At 28.7% G+C, this 21,968-nt stretch overlaps 3 protein-coding genes across 3 annotated transcripts; 1 reads left to right on the forward strand and 2 right to left on the reverse strand.

Moving 5' to 3' along the window:
- Positions 1 to 7,420: 7,420 nt before the first annotated feature.
- Positions 7,421 to 10,574, reverse strand: LOC103863435 (thioredoxin-like 3-3). The gene is made up of 3 exons (XM_009141179.3): positions 8,007 to 10,574; positions 7,881 to 7,906; positions 7,421 to 7,800 (listed from the first exon to the last, which is right to left on the reverse strand). Exons 1-3 carry the CDS (start codon positions 8,115 to 8,117, stop codon positions 7,581 to 7,583), a joined length of 357 nt encoding a protein of 118 aa, XP_009139427.1. The 5' UTR covers positions 8,118 to 10,574; the 3' UTR covers positions 7,421 to 7,580.
- Positions 10,575 to 10,847: 273 nt separating this feature from the next.
- LOC103863436 (UDP-glycosyltransferase 73D1) lies at positions 10,848 to 14,898 on the forward strand. Its single transcript, XM_009141180.2, has one exon. It carries the CDS (start codon positions 12,107 to 12,109, stop codon positions 13,628 to 13,630), a length of 1,524 nt encoding a protein of 507 aa, XP_009139428.1. The 5' UTR covers positions 10,848 to 12,106; the 3' UTR covers positions 13,631 to 14,898.
- A 4,217-nt stretch (positions 14,899 to 19,115) lies between these two features.
- Positions 19,116 to 21,789, reverse strand: LOC103863437 (caffeic acid 3-O-methyltransferase). The gene is made up of 4 exons (XM_009141181.3): positions 21,282 to 21,789; positions 20,576 to 20,912; positions 20,398 to 20,462; positions 19,116 to 19,565 (listed from the first exon to the last, which is right to left on the reverse strand). Exons 1-4 carry the CDS (start codon positions 21,657 to 21,659, stop codon positions 19,266 to 19,268), a joined length of 1,080 nt encoding a protein of 359 aa, XP_009139429.1. The 5' UTR covers positions 21,660 to 21,789; the 3' UTR covers positions 19,116 to 19,265.
- Positions 21,790 to 21,968: the final 179 nt, after the last annotated feature.

Raw genomic sequence — 21,968 nt, forward strand, 5'->3', positions numbered from 1 at the left:
TGAAATGTAAGTCGTCCAAGAAGTCGTCTGAGTCAAAAATATTTGATCTAATTGGATTTTTTGTCTCCCTATATAAAGAAAAATTTACACATTCCCTCTCCTCCTCTCAAATGGTTGCAACAAAAATGTAATGTTCATCATTCTAAAACTCTCCAACCTCTCTCTAATCTCTTTGACTTGAAAACACCAAACTTTATATGAATTTTTCAGTTTTGTCTCATGTATTTCTTACTAATCTATCTCTTTTGCATGTTTTTAATCAAGTGGTACTCATCTTCCACTAATTTAGAGGTAGATCTATTAATTTTAGATATGTATTTTTGTGTGTTCTATAAATGTAGATTTATCTAATCTTCCACTCATTTTCTCTATTTTTAAGTCATTTGAACGTTTTTGGATATGCAGGTTTTTCAGATCTGGATTTGATGTGCAGGTTTTTCAGATCTTGAAGACTTCTGGGACGACTTACCTGTTAGTCGTCTGGAAGTCGTCTGGACTTCTTGGAAGTCTTCTGACAAAGTCGTCTGGACTTCCAGGAAGTCGTCTGGACTTCCAGGAAGTCGTCTGGACTTCTAGGAAGTCGTCTGGACTTCTAGGAAGTCGTCTGGATTTTTCTGAGCGTTTTGGTAAGTTCTTATGTGTGATTTTTCTTCATTTGGTAACTTTTTGTTGTATAAAGTTCTTACTTTTTTCCCAAACTAAAACTCTCCAAACCCACTCTAATCTCTTTGACTTGAAAACACCAAACTTTATATGAATTTTTCAATTTTGTCTCATGTCTTTGTTACTAATCTATTTTTTTTTGCAGGTTTTTAATTAGATGGTACTCATCTTCCACTAATTTAAAGATAGATCTATTATTTTTAGATATGTATTTTTGTGTGTTCTGTAAAGGTAGATTTATCTAATCTTCCATTCATTTTTTCTGTTTTTAAGCCATTTGAACGTTTTTGAATATGTAGGCTTTTCAGATCTGGATTTAATATGCAGGTTTTTCAGATCTGGAAGACTTCTGGGACGACTTACTTGTTAGTCGTCTGGAAGTCGTCTGGAAGTCGTCTGGACTTCCTAAAAGTCGTCTGGACTTCCTGTAAAGTCGTCTAGAAGTCGTCTGAACTTCCTAAAAGTCTTCTGGCAAAGTCGTCTGAACTTCCTGGAAGTCGTCTGGACTTCTTAGAAGTCGTCTGGACTTCTTAAAAGTTGTCTGGTCTTGTCTACTCAAGTGGAATCCAAGCTTGTATTTGTAGATGAATGATCTATAATAGTTTTGTTTGTGGTCTGTTTTGTGAATTGCATGTATACTCTTTTAGTTGTGAATTTTTTGTAAAATCAGTAATAATGTTTTCCAAGATGTATTAAATGTGCTAACAATGTGTTTACACATTTACAAATCAATGAAATAATAGACTTCAGTAGCCTTTTTCTTATCTTTGGATCTCTCATATGCAATAATAAACTCCAATGGCCTTTTTCTCATCATAATAAACAAGAATGTTGGTAAGAGATGGAAACAAACAATAGTAACTAGTCAAAGCATATCATATTTTTTATAAGTTTACATTGAAAAACTTAGTCAAATTTAGTAAAACTAAGGGAGATAACATATTTTGTAAATATGAGTTTTACATATCTTGAAGTTACTTATCACTCTTAAAAATACAAGTTATTCAAAAACTAACGTAGAAGACTTAAAAACTAGTGGAGACGACGCATACGACTTCAATCTAAGTTGTCTAGACGACTAAACTATATGTCGTCTGGTCAACGCAGATGTTATTTTTGCAATTGACATTGAAATATGTTATTTCGGACGACTGAAAGTTAAGTCGTCTACTATTGTTTGGTTAAAAAAAAACTCCAAAAAAGCTAGACGACTTACATTTCAGTCGTCAGAGGTTAGTTTTGCATTTGACTGGATTATTTCAGAAGTTTGACTTTTTGGACGACTTACATTTCAGTCGTCTAGTGAAAATTAAAATAATAATATTTTTTTAAAAGTAGACGACTTAAAGTTAAGTCGTCATAGGTTAGTTTTGCAATTGAAAAAAAAAACTTCAAGATTTAATTATATACAGACGACTTATAATTCAGTCGTCCACGAGACGACTGAAATGTAAGTCGTCCAGGATTTACGAGGTTTGACCAGAATCTCGGAAAAAAGTCCTGGACGACTTACAATTAAGTCGTCTGGTGGACGACTGAATTATAAGTCGTCTGTGTATAATTAAATCTTGAAGTTTTTTTTTTCAATTGCAAAACTAACCTATGACGACTTAACTTTAAGTCGTCTACTTTTAAAAAAATATTATTATTTTAATTTTCGCCAGACAACTGAAATGTAAGTCGTCTGGGGAAGTCAAACTTCTGAAATTATCCAGTCAAATGCAAAACTAACCTATGACGACTGAAATGCAAGTCGTCTAGGTTCTTTGGAATTTTTTTTGAAACCAAACAATAGTAGACGACTTAACTTTCAGTCGTCTCAGGTTACAGATTTCAAAGTCAATTGCAAAAATAACCTCTGCGTTGACCAGACGACTTCCAGGTAAATCGTCTACAGCCAGACGACTGAAAGGTAAGTCGTCTACAGCCAGACGACTTCCCAAGTAAGTCGTCTGACGAACATATCTGGAAAAAAACTCGATGTCATACCTTAAATTGGTGAGATAAGTTCCTTAGCATACATAAGGCTTCTCCAAGTACACAGAATCACAAACGAAAGTCACCCACCCATAATCGTTAGCTTCTATGACTCTATGAACCATAAAAAATTTAGAATCAAAATCTTGGGTTTTTTTAGCTCATTGTGGAGAGAAAGTGAGAGATATGTTGTGTTTAGTTCACAAGAATGGAAAAGGAAGAAGGGTAAATCGATTTTGGGAGCATTAAGAGCTTCAAATTGGTTGTTCATGGTGGTTGTGGTATTGATGAAAATGGCAATTTTGTAATTACTTGAAGATGATGAGGGTGAGAGAGTAAAAATGTCATTTTCGAAAAGAAAAAAAAAATTGATGGCATTTTCGTAAATTATATGAACTTGTGGGGTGAATAGGGCAAAACCAATTTTCAAAAAAAAAAGGAGGTTAGTTTTGTGTTTGACTTTAAGTTGTAGGTCAATTTTGCAAAAATCCCAAGAAAATTTATACATAGTTTCAAATTTTTAATATTTTAATTTTGCATAATTTATAGATATTTTTACTTTTGTTCTAATATAATACTTAAAATAAAATAATTTTAAAACATTTTAATATATTTTTATTTTTAATTAACAATCACTGTTTTTGATATGTTTTATTTGTAATTTCTATATATGTTATTACTATTTTTTTTAAAGAATGTCCAAGTCATCTTTTAAAAAACTAAAATTACGGCAAAACTAAAAACCAAAACCAAAAGCTAGAAACCAAAACCAAAAACTGAAAACCAAAACAAAAACTTAAAAATCAAAAACCAAAATCTAAAAACTAAAACCAAAATCTAAAAACCAAAAACTAAAACTAAAAACTAGTTGAAACAATCAACACCTGATTGTTTGTGGTTTTTGCTTTAGTTTTTGGTTTTTGTTTTTGCAAAAACCATTTTTCATCCAATCAAGTTTTTGGTTTTAGTTTTAGTTTTTGCAAAAACTATGTGAGTTACCAATCAAGATTTTTATAAATAGATTCCCTAAAATTTAGGGAAACTAGTTTTTAAAAAGTTTAACCAATTAATGAAGAAAAACCAAAAACCAACTTTTGTGAGTTTTTATGAAGAAAAACGAATTTTGATTTTTTTTTTGTAGAAACTACAAACATTTTAATTAATTAATAATTAATAAATAATATTTTCATAAAAATAAAATTATCATACAATTTTTGGTACATAAGATATCATTTAAACGATAATGTGAAATATTTTAATTTGTGTTTCATATCTGTAAATAATTTTTTATAAATAATATTATTTAATTTTAAAACTTAGTTATTATTTTCTATAAATAAAATAATTGAATTTTTTTAATAATTAATAATCACATTAAAAATGACGAAAATTATAAAAACATAATATGTTTTATTAATACAATATATTGTATTAATCCTGAAATATAAAAATTGCCATTCAACTTTAAGAAAATATAAATAATTTATATAAGAAAATTTATAATTAGTTTCAAAATTTTATGTATTTTTATTTTTGTTTAATTTATAATATTTATATAAGAAAAACTAATGCTATTCAAGTTTTAAAAATTAAAAATGATTTACAAAATAAAAATTTCTAAGTAGTTTCAAAATTTAATATTTTTGTGTAATTTATATATATTTTATGATTTATGTTTTACTATAATATATTTTTAATTGTAAAATGTAAATATTTATTGCTATTTTGTTGTATTATTTTAAAGTAATGTATTAATTAATTTTTGAAAAATAAAAAAATACAGCAAAATCAAAAACCAAAATCGAAATCTAAAAGCCAAAAACTGAAAATCAAAAACTAAAAGCTGAAAACCAAAAACCAAAATGCGCCGGGGCTGGTGGCGGCATATATTGGTAGAGTGTTTCTTCCTCCTAAAACTCTTAGAATGTTTCTAGCTTTTGTTTTAGTTTTTGGTTTTTGTTTTCTCAAAAAACCATTTTTCCTCCAATCAAGTTTTAGCTTTTAGTTTTTGTTTTTGTAAAAATCATTAGATTTGCCAATCAATTTTTTTAACAAATAAATTCCCTAAAATTTAGGAAAACTAGTTTTTCAAAGTTTTAACCAATTTTATGAAGAAAAACCAAAAACCAACTTTTGTGGGTTTTTAAAGAAAAAACAAAGAGTTTCTTTTCTTTAGTTTCAAAATTTAATATTTTTTGTGTAATTTATATATATTTTATGATTTATGTTTTACTATAATATATTTTTAATTGTAAAATCTAAATATTTATTGCTATTTTGTTGTATTATTTTAAAGTAATGTATTAATTAATTTTTGAAAAATAAAAAAAAAATACAGCAAAACCAAAAACCAAAATCGAAATCTAAAAACCAAAAACCAAAAACCAAAAACCAAAAACCAAAAACCAAAAACTGAAAATCAAAAACCAAAAGCTGAAAACCAAAAACCAAAATGCACCGGGGCTGGTGGCGGCATATATTGGTAGAGTGTTTCCTCCTCCTAAAACTCTTAGAATGTTTCTAGCTTTTGTTTTGGTTTTTGGTTTTTGTTTTCTCAAAAAACCATTTTTCCTCCAATCAAGTTTTAGCTTTTAGTTTTTGTTTTTGTAAAAATCATTAGATTTGCCAATCAAGTTTTTTAACAAATAAATTCCCTAAAATTTAGGAAAACTAGTTTTTCAAAGTTTTAACCAATTTTATGAAGAAAAACCAAAAATCAACTTTTGTGGGTTTTTAAAGAAAAAACGAATTTGATTTTTTTTGTACATAAAATATTATTTAAATGATAATGTAAAATAATTATTTGAGGGGTGGGATAAAAGACACTTATACCCCATGCGTTAACTAATCTAGACTTAAAGTTTAGAGATGACGGATGATGTATTTTTGGAATATTGTAAAATTTAGGATTCCAATAAATATATAAATAAATACTTAAAATATATATATAAAAATTTTAAAATAGTTTCAAACGTAATTTTTTGATTTTCAAAAATAAATTTTGAAAAAAAAATAACAAAAAGAATGTCGCAAAAAATAATTATAAAAAGCTCGAATTTGAAAAGTATAATTCGAAAACATAATCAAAAAATTTATTTTATTTTTATTTTTTATTTATTTAAATAATAATTTATTATATATATATATAGATAACAAGGGTATAAGAGTCTTTTGCCAATTAATGAAAAAAATATTTTTGAAGATGTCTCTTTAGTGGTGGTAAAGATGAAAAGTGGAACCATGAAAGTGGTAAACATAAAATTTCCCCATATTTTATTTGTAATTTCTATATATGTTATTGGTATTTTTTTTGTTTAAAGAATGTATCAGTCATCTTTTAAAAAACTAAAAATACTGCAAAACTAAAAACCAAAACCAAAAACTAGAAACTAAAACCAAAAACTAAAAACCAAAACAAAAACTTAAAAATCAAAAACCAAAATCTAAAAACTAAGAGGTTGATTGTTTGTGGTTTTTGCTTTAGTTTTTGGTTTTTGTTTTTGTTTTTAGAGAAGTATATATGCATTTTTGAGAAGTGTTGTGGTTCTAAGCTTGTGTGATGAATGAATGGCTCTACTCATGAGAAGTGAGTTTCATAAAGAAAAAGTATGGATTACGTGTAGTTAAAATTAGTACCTTTACAGCTGATCTGGTCAAATTCTCGTCGAAAGTTAGTGTATTCGGTTTCAATGAAAAAATCGATCGGCAGAAATCTAAAAAAAAAAAGAGTTTGGTATTCGATTTTAAGTTCGATTGAAAACTTAAAACAAGCTTTTCAACCGAAGAAAGCTGTCTAGGGATTCTTTGGTTACCAGGAGACAAAAATTAGGAAACTCTTTGTTATTTCTGCAGCTTATCCAATTGTACAACCCATGAGCCATAGCCCACAAGAGTTGAAGTCAAGGAAACTCAACCCAAAAATATCTATTCTTTTGCAATATTCAAATGTCTTATTTCTTCGAGATTAGTAGACAGATTGGTTTAGCTCAAAGCCCATGTATCAGGAATTAAAAAAACCATAGAGTTCGTTAGTTAGTAGGAAGTGAGTAGGATTTTAGTAGTTGTGTGAGCATTCTCAATTCTCATTTGTCATGAGATAGATTAGTTAAGTGAGAAATGAAAATCCGAACTTCTGTGAGAAACAAATATCACAATATATACATATTTTTAAATCTACTAAACTCGAAAAATATCAAGAAATAGCTTTCTTAATATAAAGCAACAAACGAAAAAAACTAAGCAACCTGGTACTAATTTTCCATCTCTATATTGTTTATTGACGCTCCTTCAAAGTTAATCTATTGGGCAATTCTTTCAAATACCTGTTTTTAAGTTTTTGTCACAAAAATAATTCCAAAAAAATGACCAAAATAATTATTTTTTATTTTAGAATTTTTTAAAATTATTTTTAATTTTTTAAAATTTGAAACTATCCTTAAAACTCCACCCTTTAACTCCAAAATCTAAGTCTAAATTAGTTAATTTTAAGGTATAAATGTATTTTTACCCTTTAATATAATTTTTTGATCATTTTACTCATTGATAACTAATTTTTGTGAAAAAAAACTATCTAGACAATTTCTCTAATCCTATTTGCACTTTCGAATTTGAAACAGATGTCCACCCGCTCCAAGTTTACCGGGGGGGGGGGGGGGGGGGGGGGGGGTATTTAAACAAGACTATTTCGAGGTTGCTTCCTACGTCAGCTTCAGATATGTAATAAGGCCATAGTTATGGCTGACAATTGTTCATTTATTGTGAAATGAGAAATATATAGATAGATCACTAAAAAGGAGAAATATATATAGTCACTATTTAGTTTGGTACTAAATATTCATATGTTATTACAATAATCTTATCAATTATGTAGCAAAGGGTTGCAGATATCTTATATTTTATCATTTATAGGTGTTAATAATTTGATTTTTCAAGAATACATTTCAAGAAAGAAGCCAAAGACGATCATGTAGCCTCTCTTCACCAGCTCCAAACATCTCGTCAACCTTTTCACCGTCTCTGTAGAACTGAAACGTCGGAGTGTAACGGATGTGAAGAGTGGTCTCAGGGCACTCGTCGATATCTGCATAAACAAACTTGATCCTTTTGAAACTGCTGCTTAGCTCTTGGAAGGCAGGAAACGTCTGGCTACAAACTCCACACCTACTCAACAAAAACATTTATCATTGAGGCATTTCATCGAACAGTTTGTAAGCATTATGAAACAGAGACCAAGTCAATACCACGAAGCACCGTAGTTAATAACAGCCTGCAAATTACAAAACAAGAAGATTAAGTTAGATTACGAAGAGTCAAGCGTGGGTCTCAAACCTGTATAAAATGTAATAGTTGTAGCCTGTAATGATTACCGGAAGTTTTGAAGATTTGATGTCGTCCAGAATTGTTATGAGACTTTGGTCGCTTGTTGCGGTTTCCATATTGACGTTACGATTTGCTTCCTCCGGTTCTTGCTTTCTCATTTTTGTTTTTTTTTTTGCTTTCGGAACTGGCAATTTTGATCCTTTTACAGAAGCTCCCTGCTCTTACCACAAGTCTACTTACCAGTTACCACTAACCACACCAACCAATTTGATTCTTTAACCGGTTTTAACCGATCTGATTTCTAACATAGACATGTTTTGTTAACCGGCTCAATTACGTTCAGGATTCTGTTAGGTTACCGTTTGAATTTTGAGGTTTTATTTTTTTTGGCAGAGTGAAGTGGTCGCTTACTTTTACGCTTATTCTGATGAATGATCTTTACAGTTTAAACTGATGTTTTGAAACCATTCTTCTACGTTTCAGTGCTTTTTCTTCATTGTTACAAAATTCAAAATAGGACTTGACCGATAAGTAGACTGCTAACACCAGGCCAATAAGTAAACTGATCCAATCCAATGGAGACCAAGATACCCTTGTATAATTAAAAAAAATATATGGCTTGGCAAAAAAAAACTGAATCATAAGAACCGAACAATGCCAAATCCGATCAAAAAAATAGCACTAAATCCGAATTGAAACTGGTTAAAATTCAAATGGATACAAGATTTTGGTATCTAAAAAATCCGAACCCGACCCGAACCGAAATATTTTAGGTATCTGAATAATCTGAATCATATTTATATACTTAAATATATTAATTATTTTGAGATTAATATCCAAAATATATAAGATATTTTGAAGTTGTCCAAAATACTTAAAAATATATACAATTAGTCAAAATTAAATATCCAAAATAGATAAGCATTACTCAAAATACCAAAAGTATTTGAAATTTCTATTGATTTTTCATCCAAATATTTAAGCAAGACTTTATATTAAGTCTAGATATTTTGGCATACATTATTCAAATTTATATGTTAAATATTATTTTTGTTCTTAGATTTCGAGAAATTTATAAATACCTGAATGTAACTGAAATATTTAACCCCAAAAACCTGAAACCTGAATAGATCTGAACCAAACCCGAATGCCCACTCTTATTTCAAAAGATCTTAAATAGAAATATTTAAAAGTGGATATAACCATGCAAAATACTCATTATGTTCCATTTTAATTGTCGTTTTAGATTTGTGCACACAAATTAATAAATTAAACATTTAATTTTGTATATTTTTTTTTGAAAAAAAACATCATTACTTATACAAATAACCACATTTAAACCAATAAAAATAGATTGGAGAATATAAAAAATCATATATCATATAAAATTAATAAATTTTGCATTGAAATTCTAAAAAAATATTTATTTTGAACAAAAAAACTATTCTATAAGATAATTAAAATGAAACGAAAGGAGTATTGATTTCGAACTTTCAAGTTTTAAAATTTAATATATATATATATATATAGTTATATGCTCCCAATCTATTTAATTTTTATAAACAATTTTACTAAATTATCTATAACCCAAAAAATGTCAAGACCGTCTTGCTTCAAGGTTTTCATCACATCGGTTACAATGACGTTTGCTTCCATGCCAAGGCTTCCATGCCAAGGTTTTCATCACATCGGTTATAGAGACGCCATATATGAAAATGATTACTGGCCCTGAGATATAAGTCTACAACAGGCTAAAAATCTCGAGTATTATTCTAGAGATATTATTCTAGAGAAGGTTAACCAAGACGCAAATGTATGTCAATGATCTATTATTCCAAAGGTTGAACGAGTCTTCTACGTTGGCTTATTCCAAAGATTGAACGTTTCAAAGTGACATTTTTCTTTTAAACAAAAAAAAAAAGGTTCAAAATTTTAAACTAGAAAAAACCTACAAACAAGTACTCCGTTCGTTTAAAACTTATCTATGTTTTAGAAAAAAAAATCTTTCAAATTTTTTTTTATTGGTAAAAATGTTAAATTGTAAACTTTGAAAAAATTAGTTGTGTTTATTGAACTTCGATCGGATAAAAATTACGAGAAATAATTAATCAAAAAATAATATATTTATAATTTAAAATATTTTTAATACGTGAGAAAACTTCAAAACATACATTTTCGAAAACAACATATCTGTGATGTTTGAGGATTATTTTATTTAATTAGTATAAATTATAAATTTACAAGTTGACTAACTATCTAAATTTTTTTATATGAGCTGGCTAGCAGTATATATAGTTCCTTAACTGGTTTGTAGAAATCCCTTGACCTAAAGCTTTTTCTAAATTTGTAGTGACCAAAAAAAAGTTGAAGCAATACATAATATTATGTAATTACAATATTGACACATCAGTATCAAAAAGATATCCATGTGGTCATTCATCATCTTGTTTTTACTTGCTGGTCATCCAGGAAAAACAAAGTCTCTGTTCTATGATTTGTACATATTTAGGCAACAACTTATGAGACCAGTAGCGGCCCTGGGAGGAAGCGGAGGAAGCATCAACTTCCGGCCGTTTTTAAAATGCATAAATTATCAGTTTTTATTTTTCTGAAAGTTTCACTAGTTCAACCGGCAAAACATGCAGAATAAGGGCATCTCCAATGTAACTCTATTTGTTCCTCTATAATTTACACAAAAATAGAGTAACTCTATTATAGTGTAACTTTTGCTCCAATGGTGTTACTCTATAATAGAGTTACTCTATTATAGAGTGAAATATAGAGGAATGTCATATTTTACTCTATATTTGGAGTGAAAAAGTGACATTCCTCTATATTTCACTATATAATAGAGTAACTCTATTATAGAGTAACACCATTGGAGCAAAAGTTACACTATAATAGAGTTACTCTATTTTTGTGTAAATTATAGAGGAAAAAATAGAGTGCCCTTGGAGATGGTCTAAGTAAGTTGCGGTTCTTGGTTTTGATTCTTAGTAACTACAATCTTTTTCCTTTTTCCTTGTTTTAAAATTTGTTCCGGCCTAAATTTTTTTTAAGCTTCCGGCCTAATTTTTTTTTTACAATTTTCAGGGCCGGGCCTGAGACATATTTAAAAAAAACTTCTGAGACATATAATTAAACTCAAAAACAAGAGTTAAAAGAAAATGGTCTTGATAATCTCCTTCATTCCACCTTGAGTTTGAGATAGCCGATGATTATTTACCTTCCTATCATAAGATCTTTTTGGAAATAACGTTTACCAATTCATTAACTTCAAACTACGCCAAAATCGCAATAATGATTGGTAACTGCGAATGTTTAAAATGACATTATTCTACAAACTCGATCAAGAAAATAGTTAAGACTTTGTTTCGTTTCTCTTCAATTTTAAGTCGGCATGAACTAAGATATATATATATATATGTTGATTAAATGAAATTCATCTTTGTTAAAGAATATCTCTTGAACACTCTTTTGATAAACTACATCACAAAAACATATAAATTAAACGATGTGATGATCATAGAAAATCTACCTTTAGCCTTTAGGCAGGGTCAAAATCTAACGGCCCCAACAGCCTTTAGATTTATGTACAAGTAATCTCATCTTTTCAGATACGCTCATTGACTTCTTATTTTAGCCAGATGCTTTAGACAAGCGTACTTTTCTTTAACACCCATATTATAAACAACAATTATATAAAATGAAAATTTTGTTTCTATTAAGTCACCTTTTCGTAAATACTGAAATTTCCATTTATAAAATAAAAATTAATTAACACTAAAAGTGTATATGCGTATATACGTCGTTCGTTGGTTAATAAGAACTTCAATTACCTCATATACTTCTTGATAACGTGACGTAGCTCACCATTGTCATGGTATAATGACTAGTTCACTACCGTCATCGATCAAAATTTAAAACAATGATGATGCGTAATTGGTTCTCTAAGCAACAGTTTTCTTATGATTTATTCAAAGTCAATATACAGCTTTCGAAGACTTACCAATTAAATAAGATCTATCACAAGATGCATTCACACATTTACGTATATAATATATATATACATATTACACTTTTGTTGTCTATCCTCTCTACATCCCTATATGTATCTTTACTTATAAGCTTTTGCTAAACCCAAAAAATGGAAACTAAAATGGTTTCAAAAGCCAAAAGACTTCACTTTGTTCTGATCCCTCTCATGGCTCAAGGGCATCTGATTCCCATGGTTGATATCTCCAAGCTTCTTGCGCGACAAGGCATCATTGTTACCATAATTTCAACACCTCAAAATGCTTCTAGGTTTGAGAAGACACTTGATAGGGCGAGATCGGAGTCAAATCTCGAGATCAACGTTGTAAAATTTCCTTTTGCTTACAAAGAGTTCGGTCTTCCCAAAAATTGTGAGACTCTTGACACTTTGCCCTCCAAAGACCTCCTACGAAAATTCTATGACGCTGTGGATAAACTTCAGGAGCCATTAGAAATGTTTCTTGAGGGACAAGAAACCCCTCCAAGTTGCATAATCTCCGATAAATGCTTTTCTTGGACGTCAACAACTGCTAAAAGGTTCAAAATCCCCAGGATTGTGTTCCATGGAATGTGTTGTTTCTCTCTATTGAGTTCGCACAACGTCCATCTTCATAGCCCACACCTCTCGGTTACTTCAGACTTAGAGCCTTTTTCTATACCAGGAATGCCACATATGGTCGAGATAGCTAGAGCTCAGTTACCTGGTGCCTTTCAGAAGTTAGCAAATATGGATGATGTTAGAGAGAAGATGCGTGAAGCTGAATCAGAAGCCTTTGGGGTGATTGTTAATAGCTTCCAAGAACTGGAGCCTGGCTATGCAGAGGCTTACGCTGAAGCCATCAAGAAGAAGGTATGGTTAGTTGGACCCGTTTCTTTATGTAACGATCGTATGGTGGACTTGTTTGATAGAGGAAACAACTGTAACATAGCTATAAGCGAGACAGAATGCTTGAAGTTTCTTGATTCGATGAGACCAAGGTCAGTAATATATGTTTGTCTAGGTAGCCTCTGTAGGCTAATTCCTAATCAATTGATACAGCTAGGGTTAGGGTTAGAAGAATCTGGTAAGCCCTTTATTTGGGTGGTCAAGACGGAGGAAAAACACATGAATGAGATAAATGAATGGATGAAACGCGAAATGTTCGAAGAGAGAGTTAGTGGAAGAGGGATAGTGATAAAGGGTTGGAGTCCTCAGGCTATGATACTTTCACATGGCTCTACTGGAGGGTTCTTGACGCATTGCGGTTGGAACTCAACGATCGAAGGGATATGTTTTGGTGTACCAATGATCACATGGCCATTGTTTGCTGAACAGTTTCTCAATGAGAAACTTGTTGTGGAGGTATTAAAGGTTGGGGTTAGGGTTGGGGTGGAGATCCCGGTGAGATGGGGAGACGAGGAAAGACTTGGAGTGTTGGTCAAGAAACATAATGTTGTGAAAGCTATAAAGCTTTTGATGGACGAAGATTGTCAGCATGCAACTGAAGATGATGATGATAGTGAATTCTTGAGACGTAGGACACGTATTCAAGAACTTGCAGTAATGGCGAGAAAGGCTGTGGAACTGAAAGGATCTTCGAGTAGTAATGTTTCATCCTTAATCCAAGATGTCTTAGACCAATTGAGTCTCGAATAGAACAGTCTAAGTTATTATATAATAACGAAAGGACATCTTGATCTTGTTTAGAACAAGAAAAGTTGCAATATTGCTACATGAAAATGTTCAGAAGTAAGATATTTATTTTCTAACATATATTTTAGAACTATTATTTACGAAATGATTTTTCGCATTCGAGCTCTCACGTTATAAGTTAAATCGGTAAATATTGTTTATACCCTTAATGAATAAAATATATAAATTAGTTAAAATAATAACGAATTTGAATTTTTTTTAAATAATATAAGTGGTTAAAATTAATAATAAGAACTATCAAAAATATAAATATATTTTAAAATAAAAAGAGAATTCCTATAAATATGTGTTGTTATTTAAAATATATATTTTAATAAAAAAAATTCAAAAACACAAAACACAAAACAAAGTATTAACGAAGTAAAATTCTTATTTTTATATAATTGAAAGATAATATTGAGTGATTTCTAAGACTAATTTATTAGTGATGAATATAGTATACAAAGAAATTTTTAAAAATTATAATACGTAATAATTTTCAAAAGAAAACATAAACCATAATTTATCATTATCATCTCTTAATTAATAACTAGAGATTGATTCGCGCATCCACGCATGTATTGGTTCTTACATTTTTACACATTAATATTTATTTTTTATAATTAGAATTATATATTTTAGATGAGTTGTAATATAACTAATTGTTTTCAAAAGACTTGGACCGAATCAGATAATATGGTTATTTTTGGTACAAATATTCAAAACAATTTGATACATTTATTATTTAGATATTTTTAGGTTCATATACATCAGAACCATACTCATCCAGACCCATAGAAGGACTCAACTCAAAACCCACACATAAATTTATAATATTCAAGCTAGGCCTAATTTCAAACAAAAAAAATTATATCCGGAAAAAACAACCCATACCTAAATAATAGTCAATGTTCATGCCTAACTGATTTTATAAACTAATAAAAAAAGACTTTTTTATGTATTTGACTAAATTAAGTGAAATAAAAAGAGTTTTTTTATTTAGTAATGTAATTATATTGAGTGAAAAGTTAAGTGACAGTAAATGTAATATATTTTTATTATTTTGGTTTAAATTATTATTTTATTCACAAAAACATGTCTTTGAATTATGTTTTTAGCTACGCAATCTTCCACTGATTGAAACTAAAATAATTGTTTTTAGTAAAACAAACTAAATCAAACGTTTAATCACATGCAAAATTCAGTTATTTTACATTTTTGATTTCATAATTGGCAAAAAAATTAATGTTGATTAACTAATGTATAAAAATCTGCACTATTTAGGTTAACGGGTTTCTGTCTATTCGAACTACTTCGGTTTCAGGCATGACCAAATCAAAACCATTTTAATTTGGAATGGGGTAACCCCCAATTGCCAACTCTAGATTGTGTGAGATAAAAAGTCATCTTCATCGAGGGTTTATAAGATAGTCTCTTATAGATAAAAAAAATGAAAAAGGAAAAAAAATAAAATAAAAAGGAAAGTAGATAAAACGTGAAATCTTATCCTAGTCTGTTAATGTGTAATGTTCAAAAATTCTTGAATCATTACTTTATTTTTATACTAGGGATTAACCCGGGCTACGCCCGGGATTTTTATTTTTTTTAATTTAAGTTGTTAAATTATTATATTTAGTTTATGATATATATTTATCTAAATGTTAAGATGCATGTCATAATTAAAATTTATTTTTAAATTTTAACACGTTAAAGTAACATATTTTTTACTGTTTAAATATTTTTTGTAATTTTGTTGGCTATCTAGTTATCATATTTAGCAAAACTATCTGTTGAGTATTTGAATAAATGTTTTAGATATTTAATTAAACTGCAGAGTATTTTCGGTTCGACCACATGCTCAACAATCTATCGATCCGTAAAAAGATGGACGATCTCCTTGGCCAGGTAAGTAAAATTTTAGCAAAATATCTTTGATTTTCAAATATTAAGTATATAACTATTCTTTTGAATATTGTTTTTTAATTGTATTTTTTGATTAAATTATTGTATTATAATGTTTATGTAAATATTTTTTGTGATGTTTGAATTTGTGTTGTTCGTATACTTAACCTAGATGATATTGATGTTTAACAATTTATTGTTGTCCGGAAATAGAAAATAATGATATATCAAAAAGTATCTAATACTTGTTAAATGATAGTATAATGTAAATTACATCCATTATTTGAAAATAACCATTTGTTGTTTTTATTTTTTTTAAATCAGAAATTATTTTTATTTAAAACATTATTCATATATAATATATTAGTTTAAGTTTGAAAGATTAATCTATATATATAAATTATGTATATTTAAAAAAAAATTTAAGATATTATATATTGAGTAACTGAATAAAAGCTGAATTTCTTATCTTGAAAATCAAATATTTATATTTTTGTCTTCATGTTGTACTCATATTTATAACTCAGTATGTTTTTTAAAAAACTTAGTTTTAAGTAATAAACGAATTTAATAAATTAAATTCATCCCCTATATGTTCTGTAAACTATATTTGAAAACTCTCTAAAATTATATTTTAAGCATAATATTACTATTATTTAATTTAAGTTATTTTAAGCATAATATATGCTAAACCAACTTAAATTATATTTACAATAGGACCATCCTAAACCGGTTAATAAACCAAAAACAATACTAAACCAACATGAACCAATACCTGATTCAGCGAGGAAGGAAGTGTTTCGGGATAAACGCTTGAATGATTATTAACTGTAATGGTTTGATCATGAAAGAGCTAGTACGAATATTAACAATAAAATTATGGATTAGATTAATTTAAATTTGTAAGAATACCTTTGAGTCTATGAAAAGCAATTCAATTCCCATGAATAAGTTTGGTTTTTGAAAGTTGCGGGTTTCCCAACAATGAATCCACCTAACAAAAAGTTTGTTGTTATAAAAAATCTCTTTCAAGGTCATTAAAGGTTTTTGGGACGGCAAGAGTTGATGGTAGAACCATTTTTTTGCTCGAGTGCTTTGAAGTTTTCCTTAATAGTGTGAGGTTGATGGAATAATGAGTTTTATAGGGACTTTCTTGATGTAAAACTATACATTTTTAATTTTTTTTTGTTTAATGAGGTATTTTCATTTTTATATAATTTACTACCATTTTAAGATAGATGTACATTTTAAGATCGATGTTTAAATCTTAATGTACTTTTTCCATTTTTTAAAATGTTTATTTCCATTTCTTATATTTTTTATTTACGTAATATCTATATTTTATATTTTAAAATAGATATTTAAATCTTAATGTACTTTTTCCTTTTTTTAAATTGTGTATTTACTTTTATCATATATTTTACATTTTAAGATAGATGTTTAATGCTTAATGAACTTTTTCCATTTTTTTTTTAAATTGTGTATTTACTTATTATTATAGATATAATTCATATATTATATATTTATATTATTTAATTATTATTTATTTTCCTGTATATGTATTTCCATTTCTTGTACTTTTTATCTACTTAATATCTCTATTTTACATTTTAAGATAGATGTTTAAATCTTAATGTAGGTTTTCCCTTTTTTTTTTTAATTGTATATTTCCATTTGTTATACTTTCTATTTACGTAATATCTATATTTTAAATTTTAAGATATATTTTTAAATCTTAATGTAATTTTCCATTTTTTAAATTGGGTATTTTCTTATATTATATATTTACTTATTATTTATTTTTCTTTATATTGTGTATTTCTATTTCTTATACTTTCTATTTACTAATAATTTTATAATTTAAGATAGATTTACATTTTAAGATAGATGTTTAAATACTAATGTACTTTTTCCATTTTTTAAATTGTGTATTTCCTTTTCTTATACTTTCTATTTGCGTAATATCTATATTTTATATTTGAAGATAGATGTTTAAATCTTAATATACTTTTTCCATTGTTTTTAAGTTGTGTATTTTTTTTTCTTATACTTTCTATTTACTTAATATCTATATTTTACATTTTAAGATTGATGTTTAATATTTAATGTACTCTTTCCATTTTTAAAAATTGTGCATGTACTTATTATTGTATATATAATTCGTATATTTATATATTTATAAAATTTACTTATTATTTATTTTTCTATATATTGAGTATTTTCTCTTTCTTATACTTTATATTTAGTTAATATCTATATTTTATATTTTAAGATAGATGTTTAAATCTTAATGTATTTTTACATTTTTAATGTAAAACGGCAATGTTTAATAGAAGAAGTTGGACAAATAGTCAAATAGTTATATTTATGTTTTTTTTCTTTTTTTTATAAAATGGTAATGTTACATTATGGAGATAAGCCGCTTTTTTTTAGTGAAAAATGAAAATCTTACATATGTTTAATGTAGTTTTTCTATTTTTTTTATGTTGTATGTTTACATATTATTGTTATTTTTTAATGTAAAATGGTAATATTACATATTTTTAATGTAGTATTTTCATTTTTTTTATGTTGTATGTTTATATATTATTTATTCTTTTCGAAATTATATATAATGTTTTTTTTACAAAATAGTAATTTTACATTATGGAGATAAACCGTCTCTTTTTAGTGAAAAATGGTAATCTTACATATGTTTAATGTAGTTTTTCTATTTTTATGTTGTATGCTTACATATTATTATTTTTTAAATTAAAAAATGTAAAATGGTAATCTTACATATGTTTAATGTAGTATTTCCATTTTTTATGTTGTATGTTTACATATATTTATTATTTTCGAAATTATATATAATGTTTTTTGTTTTTTTTATAAAATGGTAATGTTACATTATGGAGATAAGCCGTCTTTTTTTCAAGTGAAAAATGGTAATCTTACATATGTTTAATGTAGTTTTTCTATTTTTTATGATGTATGTTTACATATTATTTATAATTTGCAAAATTAGTAATATTAAAGTGTAAAACTATATTTTATGCCACGTGTCATCTTTTGAGAGAAGTTTTTTTTGCTGATGTGGACGCTCTATGGAGCCTCAAAAGGTTCTTTTTATTAGTAAGGATTTTTATGTTGTATGTTTACATATTATTTTTTTTTAAATTAAAAATGTAAAATGGTAATCTTACATATGTTTAATGTAGTATTTCCATTTTTTATGTTGTATGTTTACATATATTTATTATTTTCGAAATTATATATAATGTTTTTTTTTATAAAATGGTAATGTTACATTATGGAGATAAGCCATCTTTTTTCAAATGAAAAATGGTAATCTTACTTATGTTTAATATAGTTTTTCTATTTTTTATGATGTATGTTTACATATTATTTATAATTTGCGAAAATTAGTAATATTAAAGTGTAAAATTATATTTTATGCCACGTGTCATCTTTTGAGAGAAGTTTTTTTTTGCTGATGTGGACGCTCTATGGAGCCTCAAAAGGTTCCTTTTATTAGTAAGGATTTTTTCAACTTCTCGAGAGATGGAACTTATGAACGATGCCCATTGAGGATTCCAATTAGAAATAACATATTAGATTAATACATCTTAGTGAAAAATGTATTTATTATAGATCAGCAAAGAGGTCTACGGCAATCTGGAAGCTTTTAGATAGTAAGAAGATAACTGCTTTAATATTACTTCTGAAACTCTAAGATGGTGTAGAAGTAATCGATGTAGAAAGGTCGAAAAGTAGAGAATCCAGCAGACAGACCAAGCTCTTTAAACTCTTCTTCTGTTCTATGCTTACCTTTGGTCCTATAGATTGTCATAACAAAGATGTCGCCTTCTAGCAAAGCGCGAGTACGGTGGCTATCATCGGTTTCTTGAGGCAAAACAGGCTCACACGCAACTAGTTTACCGCCAACCGGTAAAGCTTTGTAGCAATTCTTCATTATCTGCTTACATTCTTCGTCCGTCCATGTCGTTAGCACCCACTGTGCACACAAACAACACACGGTCAATTACAAGCTAACTAATTGGGATAGAGAATGCAGAGAGTCATGTTTATCTACTTTATTATTTATTTAGATATTGATCTTAATTAGTTGGAATTATCATAATTTTTTAAAATAATTTTTAAGTCATCCGGCTTTCATATAAATAGATTTTTTATACATAGAGTTGTATTCAATTTTTGGAGTTTAATAAGAAATAATTTTTTAAACGATCTTTACAGCACGAGAAAGAGTATTTCTAAATCATAAGAAGCTTTTGATCGACAAGAGCATTCCCAAACCTAAAAAATTTCACTGCATCGTAGGCTCAAGATGTGTGTTTATTTGTGTTGTTCTATAAAAAATGATATATGCCCTTTTTCAAAAAAAAAAATGATATCCTATACAGGTCCTAATAAAAAAAGAAGATTTATCAGCAAATAAATTCAATAATTGAAGTTGTATACCGATATGACTGTCTGAGATATGTATACACTAAAGTCTAATATGTGTGATTCATCTCCACCAATTAAACCAACCCAAATAAACATTCGAATAAAGTGTATATACAAACAAAAATATTGACAGATTTAATACTAGTATTTAAAATATCTTCAATAAATAAAAGTGACAGTCACATGATCTATGCTTATATCAGTCAGGTCCACACATAATTTGTCCGCACCAATCAACTTATGTTATGTACCTACCTAGACTAAGATTTTTCGTGAGCAGCTAGCTATCAATAAACTCCAAAAACAATACATATGAATCAATTTACGTCCAACTAACAAAAGTTTAGTATTCACGTGACAACAATGTTACCACAAACCTTCATGAAGATTGCGTCGCCACTCGGAACTGATTGGAACATATCTCCACCCATGTGAGTCACTCCTAATTACTCATACACCATCAACACTATTTACAATCAAAGAGCTAAAAATAGCATTAAACTTTCCAAAAATAGATAAATCTTGATGAAAATAAAACCAAATATTTATTCTGACCAGGAATCTTGGGAGCTTTGGCAACAACTTCAGGCAAATCAAAGTTAATCCCTTGACGGACGTTAGGGAATTGCTTAATGATCATACGGAGACAATCTCCTGCGCTTCCTCCTACATCAACCAAATGCTCAACGTACTTAAACCCATCGTAGCCGTCCAATATGGCTTTCATGAACGGAACAGATACGCCGGACATGGCCTTCTGCATTAAACCGTTCATCTCCTCGCACTTTCCATACTGCGCATACGCAGCCTCGCCGTTTGCCTTCACGTACGGCTCAGTCTCCGGCTCCACCACCGCTGTGTGAACAAGTGGCCATGCTCGCATCAACGCCTCCTGTAAACGTCATCACTTTCGTAAAATATTAATTTGAGAATATTAAAGAAGTAAGTTACAAAAATCAGTGTTGTAAAACACGCTAGACTTTACTAGCTAGGCAGGAGACGAATTTTTTCTTACAAATAATATTGTTTATGTAGACAAAATTAATATGTGTATATATATAAGTTTTAGAAAACTGAAAATAAAATATTCTGACAATAAATGTTTAACACATGTAAATAGTTTCAAACTATAAAAACAAATACATTTTTAAAAATATTAATAAAGTAAATGAACATATAAATTTATATCTATATTGCATTTTTAGAATACGGTAAAATAATAAAAAAAAAAAGAATATGAAAGAAATAAAATATGGGAAACCTGGTGGTGTTGGAGGACGTAAGCGGCGTAGGAGAGACCGTCGGAGTCGGTGACAAGCGTCTTTCCAACGTCGGTGATAGAGTATTTCCTGCCGGCGTTGGTGAGGTGTTCGGAGAAGACACCGTAGCTTGTGAGCATACGAAGTATACGCTGGAGATTCTCGGGATCGCCGCCGATGGTACCGTTTTGGTACGTGAGGTGGAGACGAGGGAGGATCTCAGCGGCGGAGAGAGGAGAGTTGTCTCCGTCGTTCCAGATAGCGTCGGCGAGGCCTAGCCTCACGGCGGCGTTAAGAGACATTGGAACGCTGATCATGTTAGCGAGCTCCATGATGGCGAGACGAGCTTTGTTTCTACTCTCGGAGCTTCCGTTTTCCATATTTTTCTCTGTTTGGTACGTGAATGAGAGAGACTCCGCTAAGGTAAATGATATGGTTCTGTTTTTTTTGAGAAATAAATGATATGGTTATATATTGCAATGGAGCAAATGGTATTGTATAGTTGTATCCTCACATGTAAACACAAAGGTTTATATAGTAATAATAATGGAATACTAGATTTTGACCCGCGCTTTAAAAGCGCGGGATTTGTTCCTTTTAATTTTTTTATAAATATTTGTTAGTTATAAGATTAAATAATTTTTATATAACATAATCTAATCTTATTTACAAATTGTGTTGTTTGTACA

The sequence above is a fragment of the Brassica rapa genome, chromosome A04, assembly GCF_000309985.2.
Source record: "Brassica rapa cultivar Chiifu-401-42 chromosome A04, CAAS_Brap_v3.01, whole genome shotgun sequence".
NCBI classification, from domain to species: Eukaryota; Viridiplantae; Streptophyta; class Magnoliopsida; order Brassicales; family Brassicaceae; genus Brassica; species Brassica rapa.

Excerpts from the sequence above, each read along its gene's own strand:
- LOC103863435 (XM_009141179.3), bottom strand. The coding sequence starts at position 8,117 with ATGAGAAAGCAAGAACCGGAGGAAGCAAATCGTAACGTCAATATGGAA. Across the intron at positions 7,907-8,006 it reads TCAAATCTTCAAAACTTCCG|GCTGTTATTAACTACGGTGC; the intron begins GTAATCATTACA and ends TGTAATTTGCAG. Across the intron at positions 7,801-7,880 it reads ATTAACTACGGTGCTTCGTG|GTGTGGAGTTTGTAGCCAGA; the intron begins GTATTGACTTGG and ends TTTGTTGAGTAG.
- LOC103863436 (XM_009141180.2), top strand. The coding sequence starts at position 12,107 with ATGGAAACTAAAATGGTTTCAAAAGCCAAAAGACTTCACTTTGTTCTG.
- LOC103863437 (XM_009141181.3), bottom strand. The coding sequence starts at position 21,659 with ATGGAAAACGGAAGCTCCGAGAGTAGAAACAAAGCTCGTCTCGCCATC. Across the intron at positions 20,463-20,575 it reads CAAAGCTCCCAAGATTCCTG|GAGTGACTCACATGGGTGGA; the intron begins GTCAGAATAAAT and ends ATGAGTAATTAG. Across the intron at positions 19,566-20,397 it reads GCGACGCAATCTTCATGAAG|TGGGTGCTAACGACATGGAC; the intron begins GTTTGTGGTAAC and ends TTGTGTGCACAG.